Source organism: Xiphophorus maculatus, chromosome 22 (assembly GCF_002775205.1).
Source record: "Xiphophorus maculatus strain JP 163 A chromosome 22, X_maculatus-5.0-male, whole genome shotgun sequence".
NCBI classification, from domain to species: domain Eukaryota; kingdom Metazoa; phylum Chordata; class Actinopteri; order Cyprinodontiformes; family Poeciliidae; genus Xiphophorus; species Xiphophorus maculatus.
Window position 1 is genome coordinate 191,800 of NC_036464.1, and position 27,482 is coordinate 219,281.

General features: G+C 37.2%; 2 protein-coding genes across 4 annotated transcripts in view; one reads left to right on the forward strand and one right to left on the reverse strand.

Annotated features, from left to right (window-relative positions):
* The window catches only part of LOC102221528 (regulator of microtubule dynamics protein 2), a 44,960-nt gene extending 35,419 nt beyond the window's left edge, over positions 1 to 9,541 (forward strand). The window contains exons 8-13 of the mRNA XM_005795258.2: positions 1,710 to 1,785; positions 2,533 to 2,610; positions 4,868 to 4,966; positions 7,350 to 7,403; positions 7,478 to 7,558; positions 8,955 to 9,541. Coding sequence (XP_005795315.1) covers positions 1,710 to 1,785; positions 2,533 to 2,610; positions 4,868 to 4,966; positions 7,350 to 7,403; positions 7,478 to 7,558; positions 8,955 to 9,008 — 442 coding nt within the window. The 3' untranslated portion in view covers positions 9,009 to 9,541. The remainder of the gene's footprint in view (positions 1 to 1,709; positions 1,786 to 2,532; positions 2,611 to 4,867; positions 4,967 to 7,349; positions 7,404 to 7,477; positions 7,559 to 8,954) is intronic.
* A 9,699-nt stretch (positions 9,542 to 19,240) lies between these two features.
* On the reverse strand, positions 19,241 to 25,968 carry LOC102221787 (cytochrome P450 1B1). 3 transcript variants are annotated; one of them, XM_023327085.1, is made up of 4 exons: positions 25,439 to 25,968; positions 23,428 to 24,284; positions 22,294 to 23,304; positions 19,241 to 20,570 (listed from the first exon to the last, which is right to left on the reverse strand). In XM_023327085.1, the coding sequence occupies exons 3-4, from the start codon at positions 23,292 to 23,294 to the stop codon at positions 19,964 to 19,966; spliced, it is 1,608 nt and encodes a 535-aa protein (XP_023182853.1). In that variant the 5' UTR covers positions 23,295 to 23,304; positions 23,428 to 24,284; positions 25,439 to 25,968; the 3' UTR covers positions 19,241 to 19,963. The 3 variants fall into 3 exon arrangements, with proteins under 3 accessions (XP_023182853.1, XP_005795316.1, XP_023182852.1); XM_005795259.2 differs by lacking the exon at positions 25,439 to 25,968 and having other exon boundaries at positions 23,428 to 24,386; XM_023327084.1 differs by lacking the exons at positions 23,428 to 24,284; positions 25,439 to 25,968 and having other exon boundaries at positions 22,294 to 23,407.
* Positions 25,969 to 27,482: the final 1,514 nt, after the last annotated feature.

Consider the following 27,482-nt stretch of genomic DNA (forward strand, 5'->3'; position numbering starts at 1 on the left):
TGAGCTTTGGGTCATGACCGAAAGAACGAGATCGCGGATACAAGCGGCCGAAATGGGTTTCCTCCGTAGGGTGGCTGGGCTCTCCCTTAGAGATAGGGTGAGAAGCTCAGTCATCCGGGAGGGACTCAGAGTAGAGCCGCTGCTCCTTCACATCGAGAGGAGCCAGTTGAGGAGGCTCGGGCATCTGGTCAGGATGCCTCCTGGACGCCTCCCTGGTGAGGTGTTCCGGGCACGTCCCACCGGGAGGAGGCCCCGGGGAAGACCCAGGACACGCTGGAGGGACTATGTCTCTCGGCTGGCCTGGGAACGCCTCGGGATTCCCCCGGAGGAGCTAGAAGAAGTGGCTGGGGAGAGGGAAGTCTGGGCCTCCCTTCTGAAGCTGCTACCCCCGCGACCCGACCTCGGATAAGCGGAAGAAGATGGATGGATGGATGGATGGATGTTGAAGTAGTGCTACTCTTACTGGAGTACAATGTTTGGGTTCTCTACCACCTCTCATCATAAGTAACTTTTCACAGAGAAATAGGAGTTTATTTTAAGTTAATAATTCCTTAATATTTATTTAAAAACACTAGTTCAATTGGCAGAATTTTCCTCTTATAACATGCAAAAATTATTTTGTTTCCAAGTTATCCAGTGGCAATAGAACTGGGTTGCTAGGCGACAGGCGGGCATGGCTGGCGTTGCTAGGTAACATCACAGGGCCAGTTGATAATAAAATAATCTGCCAAAGAGCAAGAACTTGTTTTGTTGACTTAAGACAAGTGTCTATGTCTTGCTGAAAAGTTACCTGTAAATTATTTTTGTCCTTTTTCAAGTGTACCAAGATATTTAATCTAGAAACTCGACCAATAGTACTTGGTATAATTTTATGTTTTTGCAGTGTTTTCTCTAGCTAAAGTTGAGAAGATCTGATGACCAAGTTGCTAAACGCTTTGAGGGACTTTCAGCTACTTGCATAAATAAAAAAACTTAATTAACACATGGAGGCGAAGGATAAGCCAACCGCTGTGGCTTTCAGCAGATCTTTAATCAGAGGTGATGGATCCGTTCAAAGCCTTTGCATCCAGCTGCCTGTTTTCATTGGACCTGCTGGTGACAGATAGCATCTCTGCTGGAAACCCACGCAGCGCAGCGCCAGCCAGTGGCTGTGTGGGCTCGTCCCGCGCTGCCTTCGCTAAATAAACACAAAGCTCTTTAGTCACAGTAGCCCACAGTTCCTCATCTGGTGTTTGCCTTTCAGGGTAATTTGCGGCAGTATTTGTCTTATCAGTGTTGATTTTCCATTAATGATTGTTTCTCTGGTGTTTAATTCTTCCATGGTGGTTCCCCCCCACTTCACTTGAACATGTTGTTTTAAAATTTTTATCTGTCTTGAGCCATCGTGTTTTCTAGCAGAGCAGGAGAAGCTTTAATGTTTTACTGAAACAAAATGTAGTTTAAGACGTTTAGGGGGAATTTGTAAGCAGCACAACATCTTCAATGTTTGCAACCTTTTGGCACATAGTATGAAAGATAGAGTATAATTAGAGTCGTTTTTAGGCAGTGAATTTTGGCATTCTGTTTTTACTTTAAATTCAGCAGCAAAAAATTCACCTTAAGGAATTTTCCTATAAAAATTTACCTTCAAAAATAAATTTAACACTTTATTTAGCATGAAAAGCTGCTTACACAAAAACTGACTTCTGAGTTTTATTTTGTCTTCACAGGTACGCCATCATGTGTGGAATCATGGCAGAATACGACTCGATACAAAACAAGATAAAGAACGGTTACATCTTTAAGGTGAGCCACACATATCATAAACTATTCCAGCATTTTCATATGTTGCATGTAAATTTCTGAAGGTGTTGAGTTTCTCTAGATCTTCCTGGGAAATTTGTTGTTTAATCCTGGAAAGGCTATTCTGGTGATAGAAGGCCAACTTTATAACCGCCTTTATGTGGCTCTGAAGGTTCAGGTTTCACTCATCCGCTTACATAACCAGAGCATGGAACAACGGCACGTAGCATTTTATCTCCTCTCAGCAGTTTTCCCAAACACTGTGTACCTTCAGAGCTTTGACAGGTGAATGAGAGAGAGGAAAAAAAGAGAGAGGGAAAGAGAGCTGAAGAGGGCAGAAATGAAAAGAAGGGGAGGGTCTGTGACAGCGGGGGGAGTGTGCGGCGCTGCGGCAGGCTTGCGTGTGTGAGAGGTGTTTGTGAAAAACTTGTGGGTTGGTGAAGCACGACAGATCAGGTTGGGACAGAAAGCGGTGAAAACAGCTGCCGTACCATGAATCAGCGTTAAAATCCGTCTTTCTGTCGTACCATGAATCAGCGTTAAAATCCGTCTTTCTGTCGTACCATGAATCAGCGTTAAAATCCGTCTTTCTGTCGTACCATGAATCAGCGTTAAAATCCGTCTTTCTGTCGTACCATGAATCAGCGTTAAAATCCGTCTTTCTGTCGTACCATGAATCAGCGTTAAAATCCGTCTCTGCTGAACTTTGAGTCAGCGTTAAATCCTCTTGTTTCTCTGTTTCTGTCCCAGGATCACCTGGATAAAGCCATCGAGTTGAAGCCTCAGGACCCCATGTCCTACTACCTGCTGGGCCGCTGGTGCTACGCTGTACGTGACCTTTCCCTCCTGTCTGACCTCAGAGAGTATGGCAAGCCGTTAGTATGAATAATGAGACGTTCTGAGTTTGAACGCAGAAAATTTAAAAATGTTACAGGAAGACATTGTTGACAGTACGTAAACACACAGCAAAAAATGCAATTAAAATAAATATCTAAAAAAAACTTTTGTTAAATCCCAATTTAGTAATTAGATCTTAAAACATTACTTAATGAGGGTCATATTTAGAGTATAAGTGAACTAGCACAGATGCTAACATTTTGACACAGAGCATAGATTTACAATTTTAACGTTTGTTTGTGAATGCTGCGAAATTTGATTTAATGGTTTCAGCAGTGATAAATTATAAGATCTTGACTTGCTTAACATTTAAAATTAAGATTTAAAGAAGCTGGCAAGTTTACTTTGTAAATGTTCGAAGATTAAGGCTAGGAGTTTAGTCTTTGTGTTTGAGCTTGATTTTTTCCATGAATACATCTCAGCAAGTTACAGATTCTACTAAATCTGTGGACACGTTGCATGTTATTGTTTATATCTGGAAATTATTAGCTAATTTAAACACCTGCTCTACTGATGATCTGCCAGAGTTGGTGTTTAGATTGCCTCTTTTTATTTTTTAACTGAACGAAAACACACTGAATTCCACAGTACATCTGCATGTCAAAGTTGTCATAGTCAAACTAGCATAGCTAACCTACTTCCTTCTCATTTGCTATTTTTCTTAATTAAAACTTTTTCCTGACCTTGTTATCTAGTTGTTGTAGTTTTGATAATTAGTACCAAAGCACTGTGTCCATTTTCCTTTATATATCAGGTGAACATTTAAGATTTAGTGCTTTATGTTGACAACTTGACAGCTAAACCTAATGCTCATCATAACTGAAATGCAGCTTTTTTGGCGTGACATTGTATTGCAACGTTTCTATACCGAAACGCTGTCAGTAGATGCTGAGCTTTTCCATTTCGTGAATGTTGAGTTTATAATAAAAACCAGTTTAGAACAAGCCGTTAATGTATGTCTAACTATTGATAGTGACGGCTTGCCGTAGTGCAGACAACTTGTGGAGTTCTGTGTGATTTTTTCTGCCTGTGCAGGGCGCTCTCTGGGAGGTTAACAGCAGCCATTGTTAGCTTTAAATCAGATTGCAGCAGAGTGAGAGCTCCATCCTGTTTCTGTTCGGCTCGTGTTCTTTCCGTTCTGGCGTTTGTTTCTGATTCAGATAAAGGCTGTTTTTATGGCCATCACTCTACGTCTTTACTCAGAGTCATCGCTGCTATATTTGGATGTTGGCTCTCATTAGGGGTTTTATTGGTACATTTTCAGATTTTGTTTTCATGCAACATGTTAATTTGCTGTTAAAAAAACAAAAACAAAAATTTTGAACTAAGTTTTAGTTGAAATGTAAAAAAGTTGGTAGATTTTAACTTTAGAAATGACTTTCATTCCTGGCAAAGGAGTGGGAAAATAAATTAATCTTATTCTTCCAGTAAAAACACTGGTGTGATTTTACTCTCAAAATTTGTGAAAAATATTAACTTTTTTATAATGCTAGTTTACAAAAAACAAGCACTATCCATGCTTTTATTTTAAAATCCTAAAAAAAGCTCAATATTCAAACTGCACAGTTTTGTAATGAAGTGAAATCCAACGTTTGATTAAATTTATAAAACATTATTTACAGTGGAAACCATATATTTTTACACACCTACTAAAAAGTTAAATCAGGTTAAACTTGTCTTGTTTTAGGTTAGTTAGAATATCGCAAATTATTTCTATTTTCATGTCAAAATTTTAATTTATCAGTGCATAGAAACTTTTAATTATTCATCCAAGACTTCCTGTTTGGGTATGAATATGATGCGACGCAGACGTGCTTTTCTCTTAACCACTCTTCAGAATGGGAAAGACAAGAAAACATGATGATAAAGAATAATGCGACTTTAAAATTTTGGGGAGTTTTTTATGGAATTATTTGTGGAAAATTTGAGGATTTTTCTAAAATATTCTAACTTAACTGCAGCTTTGGAAGCTAAAATGGTGATTTTCAAACCAGCCAATCCAGGAACACCGTTCCATTTTCCTTGGCTCTGATTGGCTGAATGGCGCCGATAAAAAATAATAGGAATTTTAATGATTTAATGAAATTGGTGCCAAAGGGTATAAATTACTCTGTATCTTTCTTTTATTCTTGTTATTTTTTGTCTGGTATTTTCCTGTTTTAAGGTCGGTTATTTGGTTATTTTCCAGGTTGCTCAGTTGTCGTGGATTGAGAGGAAAGTTGCTGCAACGCTATTTGGAGAACCTCCGAGCGCCACAATCGAAGACGCACTGAAGAATTTTCTGAAGGTACGTTGTTTTAAAAACAACCGCGTTTTTATCCATGTTTTTATTTTGACATCCTGGAAAAAAAATTTCGATGTCTTTAAGGTTTGGAAAGTTTTTTATTTCTGTAAAAAGTCCTTGAAAGTAATTTATTACTAATTATTATTAGTAATAAAATCTAACATTTGATTAAAAGCTTAAATGTTGACACCAGATATTTAAAGATTAGAAAAATAATTTTTTCTCACTTTGAAATTAAATCAGATAAAAATGTTATTGTTTTATATTAGTGAGAATATTTAAAATTGTTTCTATTTGCTTAATGTCAGACGTGAGATTTTTTTATTTTTTATTTCTTCAAATTCAGAAGTTTATAAAGATGCTGTATTGTTATTTACACTGAATTTGAGCAGAAAGGTTTTTTACTTTAACACGATTGTTTGAATTGTTTAAATTATTATTCCTAATAACTCTGTGACTTAATAATCTGTGGAAATTAAATAAAGATTAACTTATGCTAAACTTTATTGGAATTGGTGGATTTCTTTACTCTTGGATCCATCAGTGTGTGAGACAATTAAAATACAAACGTAAAATTTAATTCCATTTTAGTTTACTTTATCACAAAACATTACTAATAACCATGTTAAAAATATCATGTAAAAGTGAATTGAAACTGTCTTTTAGTTGATTTGTATTGTTTTTATCTCCAAAGTGGTGCTGGAAAAGTTTGAAAACTTACCTTGAAAATGCTTAAAAATGCTTGAATTTTATGTGAAAATGTTTCCAGTTGTTTTCAACAAAGTGAAGTTTAACAGTTAATAATGCAAGAGAGTCTATTTGAGGGCCTAAATACTAATAAAGGTGATAAAATCCACCTTTTGTTGGTGCAAATTCCTTAAAGTAGAGCTAAACATTACATTTAATTTGCAGGGAACTGCTTGAAACCCATTATTGATATAGGATTGGGTATTGATATTGATATCGATAGTGGTATATTTTTAAGCATAATTAGTTGAAATGAAAGAAATACTCTTAAATAGCAGAGAAAGTTGAGTTTTTATTTAGTTTTGTTAGTTTTTGCTCTCACAATCAACCAGAATCGAGTTTATTTTGTGCCGCAGAAGAAATTTTCCCTCTGGCTTCGCTCCTGCACTCCTTTTTTATTTTATTTTATTTAATCTGTGTGTTTTCAGAGCGGTCTTATCTGCGTTCCCACATTTCAACTGTTTATACAGCAGAGAAAATACTTTTGCTCCTGGCCAATATTCCTCTGATGCCTCTTCTCATTAGCTTGGCTCTAAATGAGTCGTGCTGCGACTCGCCAGCTAAAACCTTAGAGCATTTCTGCTGCCGAGCAGCTGGAGGAAAAAAGCCCAGCGCCAATTCAGACTCCCCCATAAATCAGCCACTTTTATAGAAGGTGGAGTAAAGGTGGGACGGGTTACCATGGTTACCATAATTGCACCTGACCAATCATAGTATTCTTTTGACCTAAAAAAAAAAAAACGACAAACACGAATCACATTTAGCTTGTTTCTTACCGGTTTCCCTCGTTATATCTGACTGCTGCATCCTAAATGCACAAAGCATCGTTACAGCAGATCCTTCCTCCAGACCATCTCTAGCTGCGCGTCCATTAACCTTAAAACTGCACAAGTTGGAATTACGAAAATAAATTTGCTTAATGGAAACACCAATTTTGAAAAACAATATTTTTTATTTTCAATAAAAGGTGTGTGTGCTATTGTAAGCAGTCTGTTGTCTTTTTACTGTTCAATGTTGAACTTTTTCTTTTTTTTTCATCCTACACTACAAAAACATAAAATCTGACTAAGTATTTTTGGTCTAGTTTCTTGAGCAAATATCTTAGTAAACTAGAAATAAGACAAAGTAACTTAAAAGCAATTTTTAAATAAAATATATAAGCTTGTTTTAAGTCAGTATTTCATTAATATTGATGAAAAAGTACTAGTTCCATTTACAGATCATTTCACTTTTTTCACAATCGTTACCTAGCAACGCCAGCCAAGCCCAGCTTGTTACCTAGCAACCAAGCTTTAGTTCCACTGGCAGTTTATTTCACTTATAACAAAACATTTTCCCCTTATTATTTATTAATTCATCTGCCAGTAGAAGTAGAACTTTTTCATCAACATTAAGGAATTGTTTACTTAAAAAAGCTCTTATATCTTTGCTGAAAAGTTACTTTTAAGTTATTTTTTTATCACTTTTTGACCTTTTTTGTGCCTCATTGCTGCTGTTATAGTTTTCACTCCGTGGAACAATAAGGAAGATTTCTATTCTTCTGAACTCAACCTCTGTTGGATAATCTGTTTGTTGCTGAGGTAAATCCGGCGCTGCAGCTCAGAAATGAACCAGTTTTCTATTTTTTCTATTATCGCAGGTTGAAGAGATTCATCCGGCGTACTCGAAGCTGAACTATGTGTTCCTTGCTAAGGTCAGTGATGGTTTCTGATAATCCTGTTGGCTGTAATCTGGGATTTATCTTAACTTTACTGTTTTTTGTGGCAGTGTTATAAAGCTTTGGGGCAGAGCGAGAAGGCCAGGAAGATGTGTGAAGCTGCATCTTCCATGAACACCGTCTCCAAAGAGGTTCACTTCACTTTAGATGTATTTTAAACCCAAAACATTTCCGTTTTAATTTGATTTTGTGCAATAAACCAATAGAATGTGGTGCAAAGCTGTGAAATACAAAGAATTTCCATTTAGACATGACATTTTTGCTCATGCCTCAATCACAGACAGATTAAAGGAACTGCATCTGTGAAGATCAATCATTTAAGTCTGGACTTTGACTAGACCATTTTAACCTATGAGAGGCTTTCCTCCTGGATTATCCTCCATTTATCTTTTCTATAAATTCACCACAGAGCAGTAATTAATCCAAAAATTGTATTTAAGATAAAAAGACTTATTCGTCTCTAAATATGTTTCACCCAGAATTCATCAAGTTTTAGTTCTGTAAAAAAATCCTTTGCTGTCCAATTATTAATTGGTTTATCCAAAAATATATTTATTTCCAATATTGTATAAAACAGTTATTTGAAAAACCAACAGAATGTGCCTATTTTTTATCAGATTAATTGATTGTCAGAATAATCGATAGATTAATCAGTAAGTAAAATAATTAGTTGCAGCTTCAGTGGCAATTTAGTTTTATAGTTTCGTCTTCATTATTCACTTTTCTTAATCCAATCTAAATTGAAGGTAAATTAATTTTTTTGTGTGTGTCTTATTTTGTTTCATGTTCTATCAAATAACAGCCAAAACTAAATTTGTTGATTTATTTCAGAAAGATTAAAAACAGCATGCTCAGGGGTTTTTGGTGACATTTATCCTTCTTACCAATTGGTGGCGCTAATAGTCCATTATGATGATTGAACACAAAGAAGAAGAGGAACTATTCACTAAGACTAGCTGCATTTCCATTGACCAAATAGATGCGCAATTTGACATTTTGAAATAAATTTGCTTAATGGAAATAAGGCAATTAAAAAAAAAACAACTAATTTGTTTGATAAAAAGCTTTGGCGCTTGGATGAGGTGATTTATTGGCTGCATGTAAATTGGTTTATTTTACAAAACTGCAATGGAAACACTTTTTTCACATCACACAAGTCACATAATCAATAACTGGTTGTTACTACTGCCAGAAATGACAAAAATAGACAACAGGAAGTAGTTAAGGATGATGCCTCTGTTTTTTAATGACTTTTCATCTTAACAAATTTATTCTCTGTGATTTTAATTGTGTTTCTTATTTATTGGAAAAAACAAAAAACGTATGTTTTTTTTTTAACATTAAAGGAAAATTGACAAAGTTTTACACACATTTCTACTTTCACTTTACAGTAATGCACCACTCCCAATAAAAACCAGAAACAGAATGGAAAAAAGAATAAAAAGACAGTTTGCTTCAGTTAGTGGCTGAAAAGTTCAAAATGAGAAAACAATGACGAATGACTTTAAAATATTTTCCTTTATTCAGGATGAAGAAGCACAAAAGGAGCTGGATTTACTCTACCCTTCAGTCAGAGTGTGAAAACGCTAAGGAACCAATCTGAAGTTATTTATATCTATATATATATATCTATATAATATGCAGGGGGAAACGATGGGTGAAAATATCTGTTTGATTCACTCTGTGAGTGTAACAATATCATATATATATTTTAGTTTTCTTATTCCAACGGTTAATTCTCGTTTCTAATCATGAAAAAGTTCATATCAATCAATTTTTTTCCTATATGTTATAATCTGAGTTTATTCATTTATATGCTGTGATTATGTATGTGATTTATTTTTTTTCTTGTACATGCTCCAGACTTTATACACATGGGTGACGCATTAGCGCCATAAACACTGCAAAAACAATCTTACCAAGTATTTCTGGTCTAGTTTCTGGTAAATATCTTAGTACACTTTAAGTAAGACGTAACAAACTAACAAGTAACTTTTCAGCAAAATGAATAAGCTTGTTTTAGCCCCTATATCCATATTTATAACATGGGAAAAATGTTTTATTATAAGTGAAATAATCTGCCAGTGGAACAGAACTGGGTTGCTAGGCGACGAGCTGGGCTTGGCTGGCGTTGCTAGGTAACGATTGTGAAAGAAGTTAATCTGCCAGTGGAACTAGAACTTTTTCATCAATATTAAGGAATTATTGACAGAAAACAAAGTCCTACATCTTACTGAAATGTTACTTGTAAACTAGTTTTGTCTTATTTTAAGTGAACTAAGATATTTGCACCAAAACTAGATAAAATAACTGGTATAAAATGTTGTGTTTTTGCAGTGCGAGGCTGTGCTGCGAAAGATAATTTCATGAAATCAACTTCAGTTTCCACCTGCGCTAAGAGAAACGGGTCATATTTCAGAGAAACCCACAGAGTTTGAGGCAAATTAAATCGTTTACCTGGAAACAGAACTGTACCTGAAAGATCCCTTTTCACTGTAAAAAGTCATTCGTAACGGAATCTCAGCAGTTTTCCCAACAACTTTCTTTTTGTTGCACCAGATGAATCATTCTTTCTCACTTTGGAAAACTCACTGCAGCGTTACCAAACATTTTCTGATGTTTTTACTCAGAAGCAGTGAATGTTCTGCTGGATTGTGGCTCCGCCTGTGTGAAGGATTAGGCAGTGGGATTAGATTATCACACTGAATCAGTTATTCATTTAAAGACCAGAACAATATTTGAAACAACAGTAGAGATGGTGGAACAGCTGAAATTGACTTTCTTTTAAGAGATGGGAAAGTACGACAGCGTAGATAAAACAACCATCATGAATGGAAATATAGAGAAGAGTAGCAAGTTTCAGAAAACTCTAAAACTGTTAGAATAATTTCAAACAATTTTTAGATAAAATGTGGAAAATTTTTCCAAAGAAAACGTTTTCCAAAAGTCGCAAATCTGCTGGAAAAATATGTGAAATTTTGATATTGATTCGAGATATTTCTTGAAAAACATTTGACATTTTTCAGTTCCAAAAGCTGAAAATTTGCAAGAAAAAAAATTCTAAAATTTTTAGATTTACCTCAGAAATTTTCTTTAAAAAAAACTTGGAAATTTCTCATTTTTTTGAGAAAAAAAAATGCAGTAATTTTGAGTTTAAAATGTGAAATTTGAAACGTTTGGGTTTCAAAGGTCAAAATCTGCTCAAAGCATCTCAGAAAGTTTAAATTCAGAAATTTCAGACCTCCAGAAGTTGAACATTTTCTTGGAAATAAACAGAAATTCTGAGATGAAACTTGGAAGTTTCAAAAGTCTGAAATTTCCAATTTTTTTCCAGAAAATGTCTGAGATTTGTCTCACCCGAAACTTTCATTCTGAATCCGCACACCTGAGTTCACATGATTAACATAAACTCTCCCGTGTTCTCCAGCCGCTTAGAAACTGAAATTACTTTATGTGTTTGTGAGGGAGGAGGAAAAATCCCCCAGGATCTGTGGGAAAATCCATCTGTGAATCATCTGAACCCGGATTTACATATTTTCTCTTGAAGCAAAAGTAGAAGTTTATGGAAAGTGATTAGGGAAACTGAAAAAAAAAAGAAAACATTGACTTTATTCTCAGAATTCTGACTTTAATCTTCTGAGAAAAAAGTCAAAATTTTGAGAGAGAATTCTGAGGGAAAAAAATCTGAATTTTGAGATTTAAACAATTCAGAAAATAAAAAGTCAAAAGTTTGATTAAAAAAAAGTAACCAAATTCTAAGAATATTCAGAATTCTGGGGGGAAAGTTAGAATTCTTAGAAAAAAAGTAAAAATTCTGAAATTAGTCAGAATTCTAAGAAAAAAGTCAAAATTTTGAGAATTTTTTAAAAATAATTTTTCAGAGGCCCTAATCCTCTTCTGTAGAAGTCAGACCTTATTTTTACTGGGTTTTTTTGTAAATGTTTTATGTGAAGATGATTTTCATTACACTACATTTTATGTCTAAAGTTTAAATGATGCTGTTTGAAGGTCAGATAAGCTGCAGTTCAAAACATGAATATCAGGGGTTTCTTTGTTGTGATAAAGAAAAGTATTTGTATCTGTTTTTGTTTTGTTGTTTTTATTAATCTGAATGTATTTGAGAGACCGTTACTGTTTGATTGCTTCATGCTGTTGGTCATTCCTGGACGCTTTCTTTATGTTAAATCTCCGACTGATTTTAATTCTGTGACATATTGGCACCCCTGACTTATAAAACAGATTATTATGAATCCTTTTGGTATTGAATTATGCAACTTCAGTATAACTTATGTTTATTTTAAGGCTTTTTATCCAGACATGCCAGCAGGTACGGAGAGCTTTGGGTCAAATATACGACACTGAATCAGGACCATCATAGATAAAATACAAAACAAAAAAAGGAAGAGCCCCAAAAAACTCAGAAAGTTTTACATTATTCAGAGTAAAAGTCAAAATTTTGAAATTTTGAAATTAAACTCAGACATTTTCTAGAAAAAATATGGACATTTCTTTGATAAGTCAAAAATGTGTTGTAAGAAACTCAGAAATTTGGTGGTTGATCTCAGAAATTTTCTAGAATTATTTTACTTTTTAAACTGAGAAATTTCCTTGGTTTTTTTTTAGAAACTTTCTGCAATTTTTGATGGAAATTTGCTCCTTTTTTCCTGCTACAACGACCTTAGAACGCCGTCATACAAACATTCACATCCTTTTAAAGCTTCTTTTCTTTACATGTATCTTTGTACTTTTTTTACCAGTTGAATGTACGTGAATGATTTAAATATTTTTCTGACTGAGATGAAGCTGCGGCTCAGTGATTACTGGAATGTGTTAGTAAATCTACAAATTGCTGACTGGAGGAATCGTTTTGTTTGTGTTCTTTTCTGTTTTATTGCTGTTTATTAAACAAACAGTAACAGGTTTTGTAATCTCCAGCGTGTAATTAAAGCGCACAGTAATAATTTTTTATATTAAACCGAATTGATCTTCATCCAATGTCATCATGGAGTAACAAGTATGGTCGTGTCATGCAGAATTCGCCTCTGAACATTGTGTGCCAGGGCAGCGGGGAGTTTGTTGCTGCGTTGATTTGGGCCGGCCCCCCGCTGGTCTAGTCATGTTTCATCTGTTTTTTATAAATAGGTGCTTCCCAAATCAGTGCAGGTGTTTGTTTAAACAGTAATGGAAACTTCACCTTTCCTGCCTGTTTTTATAAGCTTCCTTTAATCAAGCGCTTCGGCTGAGACAGCTGTGGTGTCTGCACATGCAGGGCCAGATGCTGCAAACGGGTTCAGGAGCTGCACCATTAAACATTTGTGTCTGGTTTTTTTCTCTGCTGCAGCACCAAATTTTCATCCAGCGGCCATATTTGATTGATTGTTTGAGGTGCGTTTGTCACTCGCCTGTTTCTGTCACAATTCACACTGGCTACCTGCAGAAATGCACATTATTCTTCTTTTCGTCATATTTTGTGCGAATGCATTGCAACACTGTAAAACACTAAATTTGCTGACTCAACTGGACTCATTTAAAGGGTCAGCGTTATGTAAAATTCACTTTTTTAGCTCTACATCATGTTTAATGTTATTCCCTCAAGAACAAACCTTCATTCTTTCATACATGTTTGACAAATCCTTTAATCCCCATGGCAACCACTCAGCTTGGCAAAAGGCCTGGTTGGACCTAGCCCCACCTTCGAGGCGCAGCTCCTCCTCCACTCAGCTCCATCAGACTAGCCAGCAGCAATTAGCAAACACCTGGTGGAACTGAGAAGCTGCTGAACTCATCATAGGAGCATCTTAAAAGAGCAACGCTGGTAAAAATGTTGATAAAGGGTTAATAGAGGAGAGATGTTGGGATGACTTCCTGAAGGCGGAGCTTCAGAAAGAGGTTTTTAAAGAGACAGACGCCCAATTTCAAGGCATTAGATTTAATCAAATTTCTTTAAAGTCATATTTGATATATGCAGCATTTTTTAACAACTAAAGTTAACATAGTTACTTGATTATGCTATAATTGTTTTTCTATGTGCCTGGAAATACACAATACTGCCCCTTTAAGTTGTATTAATTAAATCAATTTATTTTTTAAATCATTTCATGGTGTAGTTTGTTCTGTTATCAATCTGACTGTTAGAGAAACCAACATGTAATATCGGAGCCATAATAAAAATATTTATAAAATTTTGAGAGTAAGGTTATAAAATTACAAGAATAGTCGTAATAATATGACTATACTTTTATTATTTTCAGGGTTGATGGTGCATTTATATATTTGACCTTATTGATTAAGGATGTAAACAATCAATTCACTTACAATTCATAGTTTATGTTAAAATTAGTTCCAATCAATGATTAAAGTCCGTTTAGGCCTTGTTTTAGTGTTGCAGTTTGGCCGCCATCCAGCAGAGGGCGCCGCTGGTCATCATTGAAGCGAAGAAAAGCGAAGATGGCGGAGGCGCCCAAGCAGAAAAGAGAAACCAAACAGCCCAGTGTGGGGCACAACATGCGCTTTATGCGGTTCTGTTTAGAAACAATAAATCCTCAAAAAGCTCCTTAAGTTTCACCTAAATAGCCTTTTATTCAGCCGAGCTGCATGACGGAGTAGCGTTAGCATGTTATGAAAAATGTCGCTCTTTGTTATGGAAAGACGGTCTGCTCTCTTGACGAAAGAGAAAAGTTTAAGAAAATGTCCACTTATTAATTAACCGTTAGTCGGTCGATAAGATCAATCCACTTTAGATTAACTTGCATCAATACTTATGTCTAATTATGTCCCTATGTGAATCAGAGAACGTCCACATTGCAGTTTGTCTGTATAAACACCCCACCTTGAGAAAATAGTGCAAATAAAGTAAAATATGACAGTAACGCTCATAAATAGTGCATTCACGCTTTGAACTTGACCCAATGTCAACCCCTCTGCTCGGCTTTTGACTATTCTGGCTAGACCTGCTGTTTGTTCGGGACTCACTTCAAATAATCCCAGTCTCAGCCCTGCTGTGACATTTCTCAGCCTCTGTCTGAACGCCACAGCTTGAATACCCGCCATCATTCATACGCTGCACATCCACACATTCATTCCTGAGCTCAGCTCTGCTGAAGTTACACAACTTGCATGTGTTTTATCTCCAGCCAATGCAAGATGCAAACGTATCAGTCTGTTGCTAATCTGGCTAATGCAGACTTGACAGGTTTAAGCTGTGATGACACAGTATGTGTCCAACAACCAATTCATGCAATATGTCAAGTTGCTTTGCAATGTAGCGCCACAAAACGGCTCTTTCATGATTGGTGTCCAAGTTCTTTGCGCAGTAAAATTTTCTCTAATCTTCATTGGAGCCTGTCGTAGCAAATCACTGCCTGGTGCAGTAGAAGCCCTCATCCTACTGGTAGCATCAACATGCTAGTGACTCAATATGCTAGTGATAGCCCTCATGCTAACATTAGGCTTCCACCTAAGATAAGATTTTAGCTCATTTAATGCTATGTTGTTGACACCACACATGCTACTGACAGCATTTAAGCTAACCTTAGCATTTTGGCTAATTGTAGCTTATTCACTAATGTTAGCATACAGAATGGAGTGAGTCCATGTTTTTACTATTAAGATTCTGAAAAGTACATTTTTATTCAGCTCTTTTTACATTATATTAAACATTACACTTGATCAGGGCCTCCCTGTCGCATTTAGCAATAAATCAATTAATCGCATGATAAATTAAAACAACCTCAATAATTTCGATTTGCATGACTTATCATTTTTCTATTTTATTTCCTTCTACCAAAAAACTGGATTAAAAAAGTTTTTAGTCTGTTGCTTTGGTCTCAACTAAACCCTTTTTTAAATTTTAGTTTACAGCAACTTCATAATTAATTTTATTTGTTGTTTCTGTTTTGTTTGTTTTGGATATTTAAAATGTATTCCAGTTTCAGTGTTAAATGTTAATTAGAATTTAAAGTTTATTGATCTGTTACAGTTTCAAAAAAATATTTCTCATTAAAAGTTATACTGCAGCTTTAATGGAAACTAAATAGCAGAATTTTGTCAAACCTTTGCGCACATTTGTAATAGAAATGCAGCTTATGACCTTATAAACACACTAAATACAAACAAATTGTAAGAAAGTCAAAGGTGTGGGAAAACTTTAGCATCCAGAGTAAAAAGTTTCCGTGTGCAAATGTTTCAGCTCAGCATTTTGTAATGTATTGCAGTTTAACTAAAGAAAACAATGTTTTCACTCCCATTCATAAAGGTTATGCTTGGAGCGCTGCCACACGTTACTGTTTAGTCCTGGGAATCACTTTTGGGTTTGTACAAATGGGGAAAAAAAGAGAGAGCGAGAGAAAGAGAGAGCTGCTCGGTGTCAGCAGCCATCTACTGTCTGATTCTGTCACGCTCTGGTTAGTCGGCAGCTACGTGCCTCACTTTGAACGAGTACAGGATGTTCTAGCAGGCCGAGATAAAAAACAAAACAAAAAAAGGCAGAACAGGCAGAAACATCTTAGAAACATTTCCCTTTCTGTTCCCACCTGCAGCTCAGTTCCTGGAAAGCATCAAAAATGACAGTTTTGGTATTATAACGTCTAAATTCAGGTTATTTCCAGTTGACTTGACAAAAACTCAAATGGAAACAAGCTGGATAGATTTATTTGGATTAAAAGTAGTAGACAGAACCTACCTACACTGCAAAAACACAAAATCTTACCAAATATTTCTAGAGCAAATATCTTAGTACAATTTAAAAAAGATTAAATTAACTTGCAAGTAACTTTTCAGCAAGAAATGGATGCTTGTTTTAAATAAATAATTCTATAATATTGATGAAAAAAATATTTATATTGGGAGATTATTTTACTTATAGCCTGGGAAAAATGTCTTAGTAAAATAATCTGCCAGTGGAACAAGTCATTTTTCATCAATATTAAAGAATTATTTACTTAAAATAAGCTTCTGAGTCTTTCAGTAAAGTTATCTTTCGAATTACAAGTTGGTGAAATTAAATAACACGTTTCAAAAACCTTCAGAAGGTAAAGTTACAAATCAGGAGGCGCTGAGCTGTTGCCTAGCAACCACAGCAGAGCCCAGCTCGTTACCTAGCAACCCAAACTGAGTTCCAGGACGTTTGGTCGGCTGGTCTGACACTTTTTGAATAAAAGCACGATTTCTCTATGGAGACATTTTTAAAAAATGTTTAAAATGGTTTTATCTCCGGCTCAAAAATGGAGCAACGTGTTAGCAGAGCTGTAGCTTAGCTTTGCCTACGCCTCTGGTTTCAGATCAACTTTAAACAGAAAACATTTAAATTTGCTTAAAAGCAAATTGTTTCCCCAATATTTTATTTTTGTGCAGCATGGGTCCAGAAAAAAAGAAGCTTAGCAAACTGGCTGTGGATGAAAACATTTTATTTGGTTTTCTCTACACCGGTAAATGCAGTTACACTGAATTTACATGAATCAGATTGGCTTCTGCAGGAACCCGTAGATCTCTGCGTCAGCCTCTAAAGTGTGAGACGTTCAGAATCAGATTCCTGTGCAAACGTACATGAAATGCCCAAAATGAGCCGAGCTTTAGCAAGGAGGTGAAATAACGAGGCCTGGACCAGATTCCAGTTTCACTTTCACATTTTCTATCATACAGTTTCTGCAGTTTAATGCCCTACACTGCAAAAAAGTTTTTCTGGTCTAGTTTCTAGTGCAAATATCTTAGTACACTTGAAATAAAGCAAAAGTAAATTTTCAGCAAGAAATAAAAGCTTGTTTAAGTCAGTAATTCCTTGATATTGACTTTAAAAAGTACTTATTTCTGCTGACAGATTATTTCACTTCACAGTCGTTACCTAGCAACACTAGCCAAGCCAAGCTCATTGCCTAGCAACCCAGTTCTAGTTGCACTGGCAGATTATTTCACTTATAATGTTTTTTCAAGTGAAATAGTCTTCAAATGGAACAAAAACCTTTTTTAAAATCAATATTAAAGAATTATTGACTTAAAACATTCTCCTTTGTTTTGATGAAAAGTTACGTGTAGTTTTGTTTTGTCTCATTTCAAGTTTTACACTAGAAACTAGACCAAAAATATTTGGTAAGATTTTGTGTTTTTGCAGTGTAATAATGAGATCCTGTCTCCATATGCTGCTACACACTGTCAGCCAGCTGGCTGAAAGAAACATACTGCACATTTCACTCTAATCCCTCTCCCTTTATAGCAGCAGCAAGACTAATTGTTGTTTTTCTCTTTTAAACAAAAATAATTTTAACATTTCTGCTGTAAAAACCATAAAAATGTTAGCATTTTAGTCGAGGTTGTTTGTAGGTGAGAATTTCTAATCCTGCACTGCAAAAACAGAAAATATTACCAAGGGTTTTTTTTAAACTAGTTTTAGAATAAGAAGTTTTATTTATATAGCGCTTTTTCGGCAACAAGGCAGTTCAAAGTGCTTTAAGTGAAAATATCTTAGTAGAATTGAAATGAGACAAAACTAACTTAAAAGTAACTTTTCAGCAAGATATAAGAGCTTGTCTTAAGTAAATAAATCCTAAATATTGATGAAAAACTAAAAGTTCCACTTATTTCACAATCTGTGCCGTTACCTAGCAACGCCAGCCAAGCCCAGCCGTTGCCTAGCAACCCAGCTCTAGTTCTGTTGGCAGATTATTTCACTTATAACGTGGTAAAAATGTTTTGTTATAAATGAAATAATCTGCCAATAGAAGTAGTAGTTTTTCTTCAATATTAAGGAATTATTAACTTAAAACAAGCTCCTCTAAATCTTGCTAAAAATTCACTTTTAAGTTAGTTCTGCCTTTTTTTCCAGTGTGCTAATATATTTGCGCTAGAAAGTAACCAAAAACCCTTGGTGGTATTTTCTGTTTTTGCAGTGCGTGCCTGTAATGTCCTTTACATTTTCCTGACTGAGTTACATTGCTTTAATATCTGTTTACATGTGAAAGCTGACCGTCTCTTTACAACAGCATCTGTAAAAAGTTAAAGAATATATTAGATTAAATAGTATTTTAGTCTTTCTCTTCCTGAGTAATACACTGGCATATATAATATATTAATTTACATGTTGCTACTGAACATTTACTGTTAGCAGAGCTGAAGCTAGGAGCTTATGTAGCTGCAGCTCGACCCTCAGACGGCGGCTTGTTTCTGTAGTCATGAGGATCCGAAACACGGTTTGCTCATCACAGTTATGAAGATCCACGATTGAGAAACATTTGGATTATTTAAGTAGATAAAGTGTCTTTTCTCCGGGTAGCAAAGCAACAATACAGGCTTCAGTGTGCAGTTTTTTCCACCTTGCAGGGATAAATTATGCAGCAGCTTATTATTGTTTAGGATCAGAGCTTCATTGTGTTTTTCCAGGCTGTTTTAAAAAGCAGCTGGCTGCAGTCCTCTGCTCTGACGAATCAACGCATCGCAGGCGATCGCTGCGGCTGACTAATGTTGAGAACAGATGTGCCGTCGCTTTCTGTCTGCAGAAATTCAGATGCAGACGCACTTATCAGCACCTCAGGTTAAAGCTCTGCTAAGAGTCTTAAAGTAAATCTATCTGTTATTGCAGCTGCTAAAAGGTTTAGAAAAATCCTTCCATACAGCTCTCCCACATCAACCAAATCAGCTTTTTAAAGAAATCAAAACAATCAATAAATAAAGGTGTTTTTTTTAAGTTTACATATTTTTTAGGTGGATTAACTTTTGTAAAACCTGGGCTGCAATTAATGATTAATTTAGTAAGTGATTAATCGATTATTCTGATGATTAATCGATTAATCTGATAAAAATATTGGCATATTTTTCATTTAATTTTAGAAAAACATTAAAAATGCAAATAATCAAATAATTAAATTCAACATTTTATTCCTTTGTTGCATGACTTTTAGAAAGAAACAATGAAGAAATTTAGACAAATATCTACTTTAGGAAACTTGTCCTCAGTTTAAAGAACCACTAATTTATTTATATTTTTATGATTTAAAATTAAGCTGATGGATATATGTTTTTCATACGATGGAAAATGAATTTAAATTAAATTTTAAAAACAGACCTAATCTGGTACTTTTAGTGTCGTTCTGTTTGGAAATCCAGAATCTAACATCCATACACTGCAAAAACACACAATGTTACAAAGAGTTTTGGTCCAATTTCCAGAAAAGATATCTTAGAAGTGAAAAAATCTGATAGTAATTTTGACTTATAGCAAGCTTTTATATTTTACTGAAAAGTTACTTTGAAGTTGGTTTTGTTTTATTTCAAGCAAACTAAAATATTTGCAAGGAGACAAAAGCTCTTGGTAAGTTTTTGTGTTTTTGCAGTGTAACTTCTAGCTATGGCTGCTGTAGCTAGCTAAGCTATAGCTAGCTTCAGCTAACTTCTTTTCTCCATGTTTTGCAGGAAACCTATTAAACATTCAGGATTTGTTTTTATATTTATACTAAAATGGTTGTTTTTAATTTTTCGCTAAAGTTTTGGGTCCGATGAGCCATTTTGTGGCTCCGCAGGTTGCAGCCTCTTTCTGTGGCCTTTAATCTTTAACCTTTTGCCTGTAATTCTGCTGATTGTTCGTTTGTGACTGCCTGAGCGGCACCAGCGTCCAGCAGAGTCACGTCTTCCCGCAGAGACACGGCGATGGCGTAGTCGAGCGGTTTCAGAGTCAGGCCGTACTTGTAGTCCAGGGGTAGCGTCTTCGCCGGGTCGGCGGCGATGCGGCACTGGTGCGCCAGCAGAGCCGTGAACAGGAACAGCTGCATCTTGGAGAGCTGCTCGCCGATGCACCGCCGCCGGCCCAACGAGAAGATGAGCACGTTGGCGACCAGGTCTTTGTTTAGCGCCCCCTGGGGATCCAGGAAGCGCTCAGGGTCGAAGGTCCCTGGGTTGGACCACGTGGCCGGGTCGTGGTTGACAGACCACTGGTTTATGAAGATGACGGTGTTCTTTGGAATGGCGTAGCCCATGATGGAGGTGTCTGTGATGGTGGAGTGGGGGATGGTGAGCGGGATGAAGCTGGTGAAGCGCATCACCTCGTAAAGGAAGGCCATGACGTACGGCAGCTCAGCCTGGTCCTCGATGGACGGCAGACGACTCCGGTCCACAACTCTGTCCACCTCCAGCTGAAGACGCGTTTGGATCGCAGGATATCTGAAGGTGAGACATCAGCGTGGAACTTTTACAAAAAAATATATGCTTTTTTACATATTTGTTAACACTGCACCTCTCCAGACCAAAAACAACCAATCAGAGCCAGGAGGCGGGGCTTAGAGCTGTCAAGCTCATGAATGCACTGCTAAATGTGTTAATGGTGGAGAAACAACTTGGCATTACAGAAAAACTGTTTATCTGCTGTCATCAGTGGTAATGCTAACTTGCCTTAGCATTCTAACTAGCATTCACAAGTTAGCATTCACAAGGCTAACTACTGCTACTTAGCCTTGAAACAGTATGAAACAGTATGTCTCAAGAAATGCATCGTTGGAAATGTTGTCTGAAGGAATGCACTGCTCTTGTCCAAAAACAACCAATCAGAGCCAGGAGGCGGGGCTTGGTGATGTCAGTCAACCTTGTGAATGCGCTGCTAAACTTGCTAATGATGGAGAAACAAATTACTATTATAGGAAAACTGTTTACCTGCTTTCTTTGGCTAGTTAGCATGCTATGATATGAGGAAGAAGCTGTGGTAGCAGTAGAGGAGCGAGGATGATTGACAGCTCTAAGACCCGCCTCCTTTCTCTAATTGGTTGTTTCTAGTTAGAAATGGGAGGAGGCAGATGAGCTTCAATCTTTTCACATATTATCTGTCTCATATCAAATATGTTATAAATATTTTTTATAAAAGTTTCATACTGCAGCTTTAACCCGATTTTCTAAAAACCGATGACATAAACTCGCTAGCAGTCGCTGCAAACAGCTGACTGTTCACTTTGACCAGCGTTCAGTTTCACTGCTTACATAACACATGCAACAACACTGCAGGGTTAACAGGAAGCTGGGAGCAGTGTGAGCTAATCAGCTGCTGTTCCCCTCAAAGTGAAAACAAAAGACTGAAAAATAAAAAGATGACGAGAAATCTCTTAAAATGTGGCTAAAGTTTATAAAATCAGGCCTGACTTGACCTGCACTGACCTTCATGTAAAACACATGAAATTAAACTTCCTTGGTTTTGCACCAATTGTGGCGCAAAAAGTGAGTGTGCACTAAATGTGACGCATAGGGGCGCTGCGCTACAGGGGGCGCCAGAAAAAACAGGCGATTTGATTCGTGCTGCGGGTAAATATGGAGAGGCAGAAAATAAAAACAGGGACAGAGATGTCATGGAGATGAAAAACGCTTTTCAAAAGAGACAGTAATTAATTTCAGTCTGTCAAGAGGAAGCTTGTAAATATTCAGATGAGTTTAATTTTGACAGGATCGTTATTGTCTTGCAGCTGCAGTTACAGTTTATGGTGCTAAAATGTGTCACACACCGCAGAGTAGAAAATAACTCTGAGGTCTTAAATCTATAATTAAATCAACAAACAAAGTCAGACTTTTTAGTGTTTTTGTTTGGATTAAATTTGGACTAAATATCTTTAAGATGCCGAGTTTAAAACACCTAAATCTTAAAATCAGGGCTTGACAAACGGATAAACTTTCAGATTTATTCGTTTTTCTTTCTTTTTTTAAACACCTGATTCCTCAGTTATGGAAACTGAAGCCGGTTCTGACATTTAAACAAAACAGATACTTTTTACCATTAGGGGTTAATCAGATGATCCTTAATGTTTTACAAGAATCTAGAAAATCAGATTCTTGTGATAAAAACTGGTTTTAAAGCCAATCTGGACTTCCAGATGTTTTTGTTCCAGCTAAAATAAAGGTTTCTTACTTGACCAGTATGAGGATGATCCACTGTAAAGCCGTGGACAGCGTGTCCTGGCTGGCTCCAAAAATGTCCCCTATGGTGGGAGTCACGTAGTCGTTCCCAGAGGAGAGTCCAGTTGTCTCCGTGTTTCGGTCCAGAGCCACGATGAAAGCGTCCGTCATGTCCCGGATGGCGCTCGACTCCATGGACTTCCTGTGCTCCATGACTTTATCCCGGATGAATTCCCCAAAGTCCCGGTTGAGGTTCTTGAAGTCCTCGAAGATGGTTTTGATTGGGTTGGGGAAGTACTGCAGCCACGGCATCACGTCCACGATGCTCCCCGCTCCCACGGTCTTGGTGAACTTGTCGTTCCTGCCCACCACCTCCCGGAACTCCGCATCCTCGTAGGTGTACCTCCTCCCGAAGCAGACGGCGCTCATCACGTTGGCCGTGGACACCACCAGGTCGGTGCAGGGCTGGAAGTACCGCTCCGCCCGCGTCTTCTCCACGAACCGCCGCAGAAGCTCCCTGAACTCGGCCAGGACGTGCTGCTCGAAGGTCCGCTTGGTCTGCGGGTTCCCGGTGGAGAACATGCGGACGGTGGACTGCGCCACTTTGCGGTGCGTCTTCCACCAGTCCGTGACGGTGCCGAACGCCATGCTCTGGCCGTCGGCGATGAACCGGAAGGAGGTGAAGTCCGGCCTCCCGGCGAAGTCCAAACCCTGCTTGATGAGCGCCGGTCGGATGGCGCCGCCGTTCAGAACCACCACGGTTCGGCTGCCCAGCTGGATCTGGAACACGTCGCCGTACTTCCTCGCCATGCGGGTGCAGTACAGGTGCGGCGTGTTGCCGAGCTGCGCGGCGTTCCCGATAACGGGCCAGGCGAAGGGCCCCGGCAGGCCCGGAGCGGCCCCGCGGCGCCGGAGCCACAGCCTGACGGAGAGCAGCAGAGCCAGGCAGGCCGCCAGCAGGGCGCCGGGAGTTAAACCGTTAACTGCGGGGAAACTCTGCAGAGACGCTTCCATCACGCAGATCCTGCGGGACGAAAATAATGAAATCATTACTATTATTATTATTATTATTATTAATAATAATAATAATTATTATAATAGATTTTATGGAGGTAATTCAGATCGTTTTTATCTTTTGATGAATTACCTTAAAAGCAACAAAAATCAGATGGTTCCTCTACATTTCTGTTGCGGAGGTTTTGCAGCCGCAGATTTCCCGCTGCGTGTTTAGCATCACGGCCCGTCGGCGGCTCCGGTGCAGGGGGCAGGTTTGATGCGGAGGGGGTGGGGGGCCACCGAACCTCCGCCTCTCCTCCCACCATCACCTCCTCCAGCTGAACCTCTCAGCCTCATCATCACCATCATCATCATCACCATCATCATCAGTGTTGATGAATGTTGCATACATTTCTTATTATAAACTTTTTATTTCGCCTTTTGCAGAACAGAATCTGACTGAATATTTACTAAAAATGTAACAAAACATTTACAGACTGATGATTCCTCTCAGCATCATTACTTTAAAACATTTTGTCACAGCATTTAGTGTTTCATTATTTAAAAGCAACACATTTAGATGAATTAAGTCAATCATAAATGGATTATTTTTATTTCTTTTTTTAATGAATTTTCATTATTATCAAGTTGGACGAACAGTTTAGCATCGGTATTGCAAATAATAAGATAAGAGATAAATCTTAATATTGCAGAATTTATTGTATTTGTCTTAGAATAATGAATTAAAATCAATCACGACTAGAGCATTATTTATATTATTATTATCCTGATGACGTATTTTGAGCATAATAAAATATAGGACTTGAACAAAACCAGGTTTTATTTTCTTTTTTTTATTTTATCACATGTCATATTGCTGGTTTTATTTAATTGCTAGTTTATTGAAGAGAAAACATGAACCTGTGTCGCCGCTGCAGTGACTCTCCAGCCGGAAGTGAAACGTGAAGCCGACATCCTGCAGGTTCCGCGGAGTTCAGTCTTTCTCATCTCGATCCGAGCAGAAACATTTCAAAGTAAAAGCTTTGCAGCTGCACAGCGAGGCATTAAAACAACAACAAACTGAACATGTTTACGTCTAACTCTAAACTTTTATAAACAATTCAAAGTTAAAAACAACATAAAACAAGAAAAAAAAACCCTGAGAAGATTTAAGTCTGGGTGACAAATAAGGAAGCCGTGAGATCCAAAAAGCATTTAGCAGCGTTAGTCAATTTGAGGCAGAGTTTGTTATTAAATCCGTTCATCTTGGGATTAAATCCCCGCCAAACTGCGTTTTCCTGCGGAGCCGCAAGGAGGCGAACCCGCAGATTTCCTCATCAACATGCGGTTCCGGGCGGGAACGTTACTGTAACCCCGATCCAACTGGAGGATTAATAACATGAAATGTGTGTTTTATCATCAAACCTCTGATTCAGATCAAACTTACATTTATTTTAAAACCTGCCGCTAATCACATAAATCTACTCTGAAAGTGTTTTTAATGTTATTTCCTTCTCGCATTTAATTATCATTATTATTATTATTATTATTATTATTATTATTAGACTTCATCTTGATTCTCTGGATGTTTTTCTGCAGGAATGAAGTTTATTTCTGCTTTCTGCTGATGTTTTGTGGAGCTGCGTTCAGCACCGCGGACAGCGGCTCAGACCGACTCAACATGTTTGACCCTCAGAAAAAACACATTAACTTTATTTTTCACCAATCCTAATTTTAAAAAACTACATGAAACGAGCATAAAGCCGCATTAACATAAAAGAGCATAAATATAGCGATTTATCCCTTAAAAAACGGTCTTAATATTTTGTTTCTAAAATATATTCTACTAGGAGATTTAAAAAAACAACTAATTTGTCTTTTTGAATAAACATAAGTCAAAATTTTTACTCTTATTAACATTAATCTTTTTAATTTTCCCAATATGCGAACATTAATATATGAAGACAGTTTTGAATTTATTAATCTAATTCAATATAAATGTTTTTTAAATAATTAAAATTATAATTGAGGTTGGACGACGGGAGAAATTTGCCCTTTTGTATATTTTTGTTTTTAGCTAATCGACACTAAACGACACATTTCGCAGCGCCCAGGCTTTTTATTTTTATTTCTAAAATACATTTAATGCAAAATGAACTCACTGCGTAAAGACCCTCAGGCTCGACGTCACTCCGATGACGTCACTCTGACCCGTCACAGTGTCCGCTGCTGATCCGAGGCCGGAGACAAACCAGTGGAAATGGTTCCCGCCTCTCTCCACGCGTGGAAATACATTGTTCTGTTTACTGCTTTATTTCTCACCTAATATCGCAAACAAACATTTTCAGGCGTTTTGTGTTAAACATAAATATTATTCATTTCAACAGCTCAAGTCACAATGTTGTGTTGTGGCCTACAGCATCAGGGGAGACCGCTGAGTTAGTCGGCACTCTGCACAAGGAAAGTTTAGTGGAAGGAAAATCTGTGAAGAAAACCAATTGATGGGTTTGGGAAACGGAGTAAATTTTGGGTTGAGGTTCAGTTTGACGTTTCCATATTTAGGAAGAATCATAGAAATAAATGTTTGCGTATTTAATCTGTTAAATTAATAAGGACTTTCCCTTTTTCAGTTGGCAGTCATCGTCCAAATATGTTTTAATTCTTTTTGGTTAAAATGTATTGAGTTAAATGTTGTGAGCGACACTCAAAAAGCAATAAAAATATTTTACTTCACTGATTTCTTGAAATATATCAAATTTACACTCTATTAAGGACTTCAAATATATATGGACCTAAAAGAAATAACTTCCTTAACTTTCATTTTTTCTTTAACTTTTAGCATTGGCGACCCCACGGGGTGGTCAACGGGGGGCCATGGCCCCATCATTAAAAATGATGACGGACGGACAGATAGATAATACTGTATTGATGGCCAAAGGGGAAAAAAATGTCCCACCATAACGCACAATAATAAAAATCAAAATAAAAAAACAATAAAAAGTAATTTTCTTCAATCAAGACATGAATGTAAAACACCATAAATAATTAATTTCTAAAAATTAAAATAAAATAATAATTTATATATTTTTTGGTTTATTTATTTTATTATCTTAAAATAAATTCCTCTTTTATTGCAATTGCATAATCTTGCAATTATTTCATTCATTTATTCATGCATTGTTCATGTCTGCTTCTGTTTAGAAAGGCAGTGGTGGGAAGTTATTTACACTTCTGACAGTTTAAAGTTATTAAACGAGTCAAACACAGTAATATTCAGTCATATTCCAACAGATAAAACACATGAAATGGATCAATTCCTCACTGACTGGTATTTCCAGTCTGTTATATAAAGTTTTCAAAGGAGGTTCATCAATAACAATGTGTAAGGTAAGCTCATTTAAGCACATTTCAGCAACAAAGCACTTCAAAGTGTTTTATATGAATTAAAAGAAAAACAGAAAAATTCAGATAAATAAATAAACCACTGCGCCCCCAAAAGGGGGCGCCCATTTTCGTGTGGTCCCAAATCCTGGCATCTATTATTAGTTATTGCTGCAGTTCCACTCCTGCACTAATCGCTATGTAAACCCTGCGTGGCTCTTGAAAAGCGCCCAAATCCGCTCATTTGCTGGTGTTGGGAGGCAGAGCGGTTCGGTAATCCTGTCCGGGTTCGCAGCGCGGTGACCTCCAGCTGCAGCGGACACCGTGACCCCGCCGGGCTCCGTCTCTCCCTCCCTCCCTCCCGCCGCGGCTGGCAGCCCAGCCGCTCATCGCGTGTGAGCGAGCATGGAGGTCATGCAGGAGCGCAGGAAGGCGTGTTGCAACCGACAGCTTGCAGTCACGCTAATAAAATAAATTTAAAAAAGAAACGGCGCAGAGTGGAACTGCGGAAATTCCAGCCTGATGTGATTTCATCATTTCTCTCATTCACTGCATATTTGTACTATCACGAAGTGACGTCATCTGCGAACATTAGGCGGATTTATGAACGTTATTAGCGAAATGTTTCACAAGACGACATTATTTTGGTAAAACCTGAGGTAATCATCTGTGGTTGCGGCGCTGTCACGCACACAACTTCCGCTTAAAAACACGCAAAACCCGCTTGAACCACGGCGGTGGTTTACTGCCTTACTGTTTCTGAAAGATTCAAGTCACATTTTCTCACTAAAAACAGAACCAACTTAAACATGTTAATTTATCAAA

What these genes read in the sequence shown, in the direction of transcription:
- LOC102221787 (XM_023327084.1), bottom strand. Translation starts at nt 23,330, where the DNA reads ATGATTTCATTATTTTCGTCCCGCAGGATCTGCGTGATGGAAGCGTCT. An exon ending in ATCATCCTCATACTGGTCAA is followed by an intron (nt 20,571 to 22,293) that starts GTAAGAAACCTT and finishes TCTCACCTTCAG; the next exon opens with ATATCCTGCGATCCAAACGC.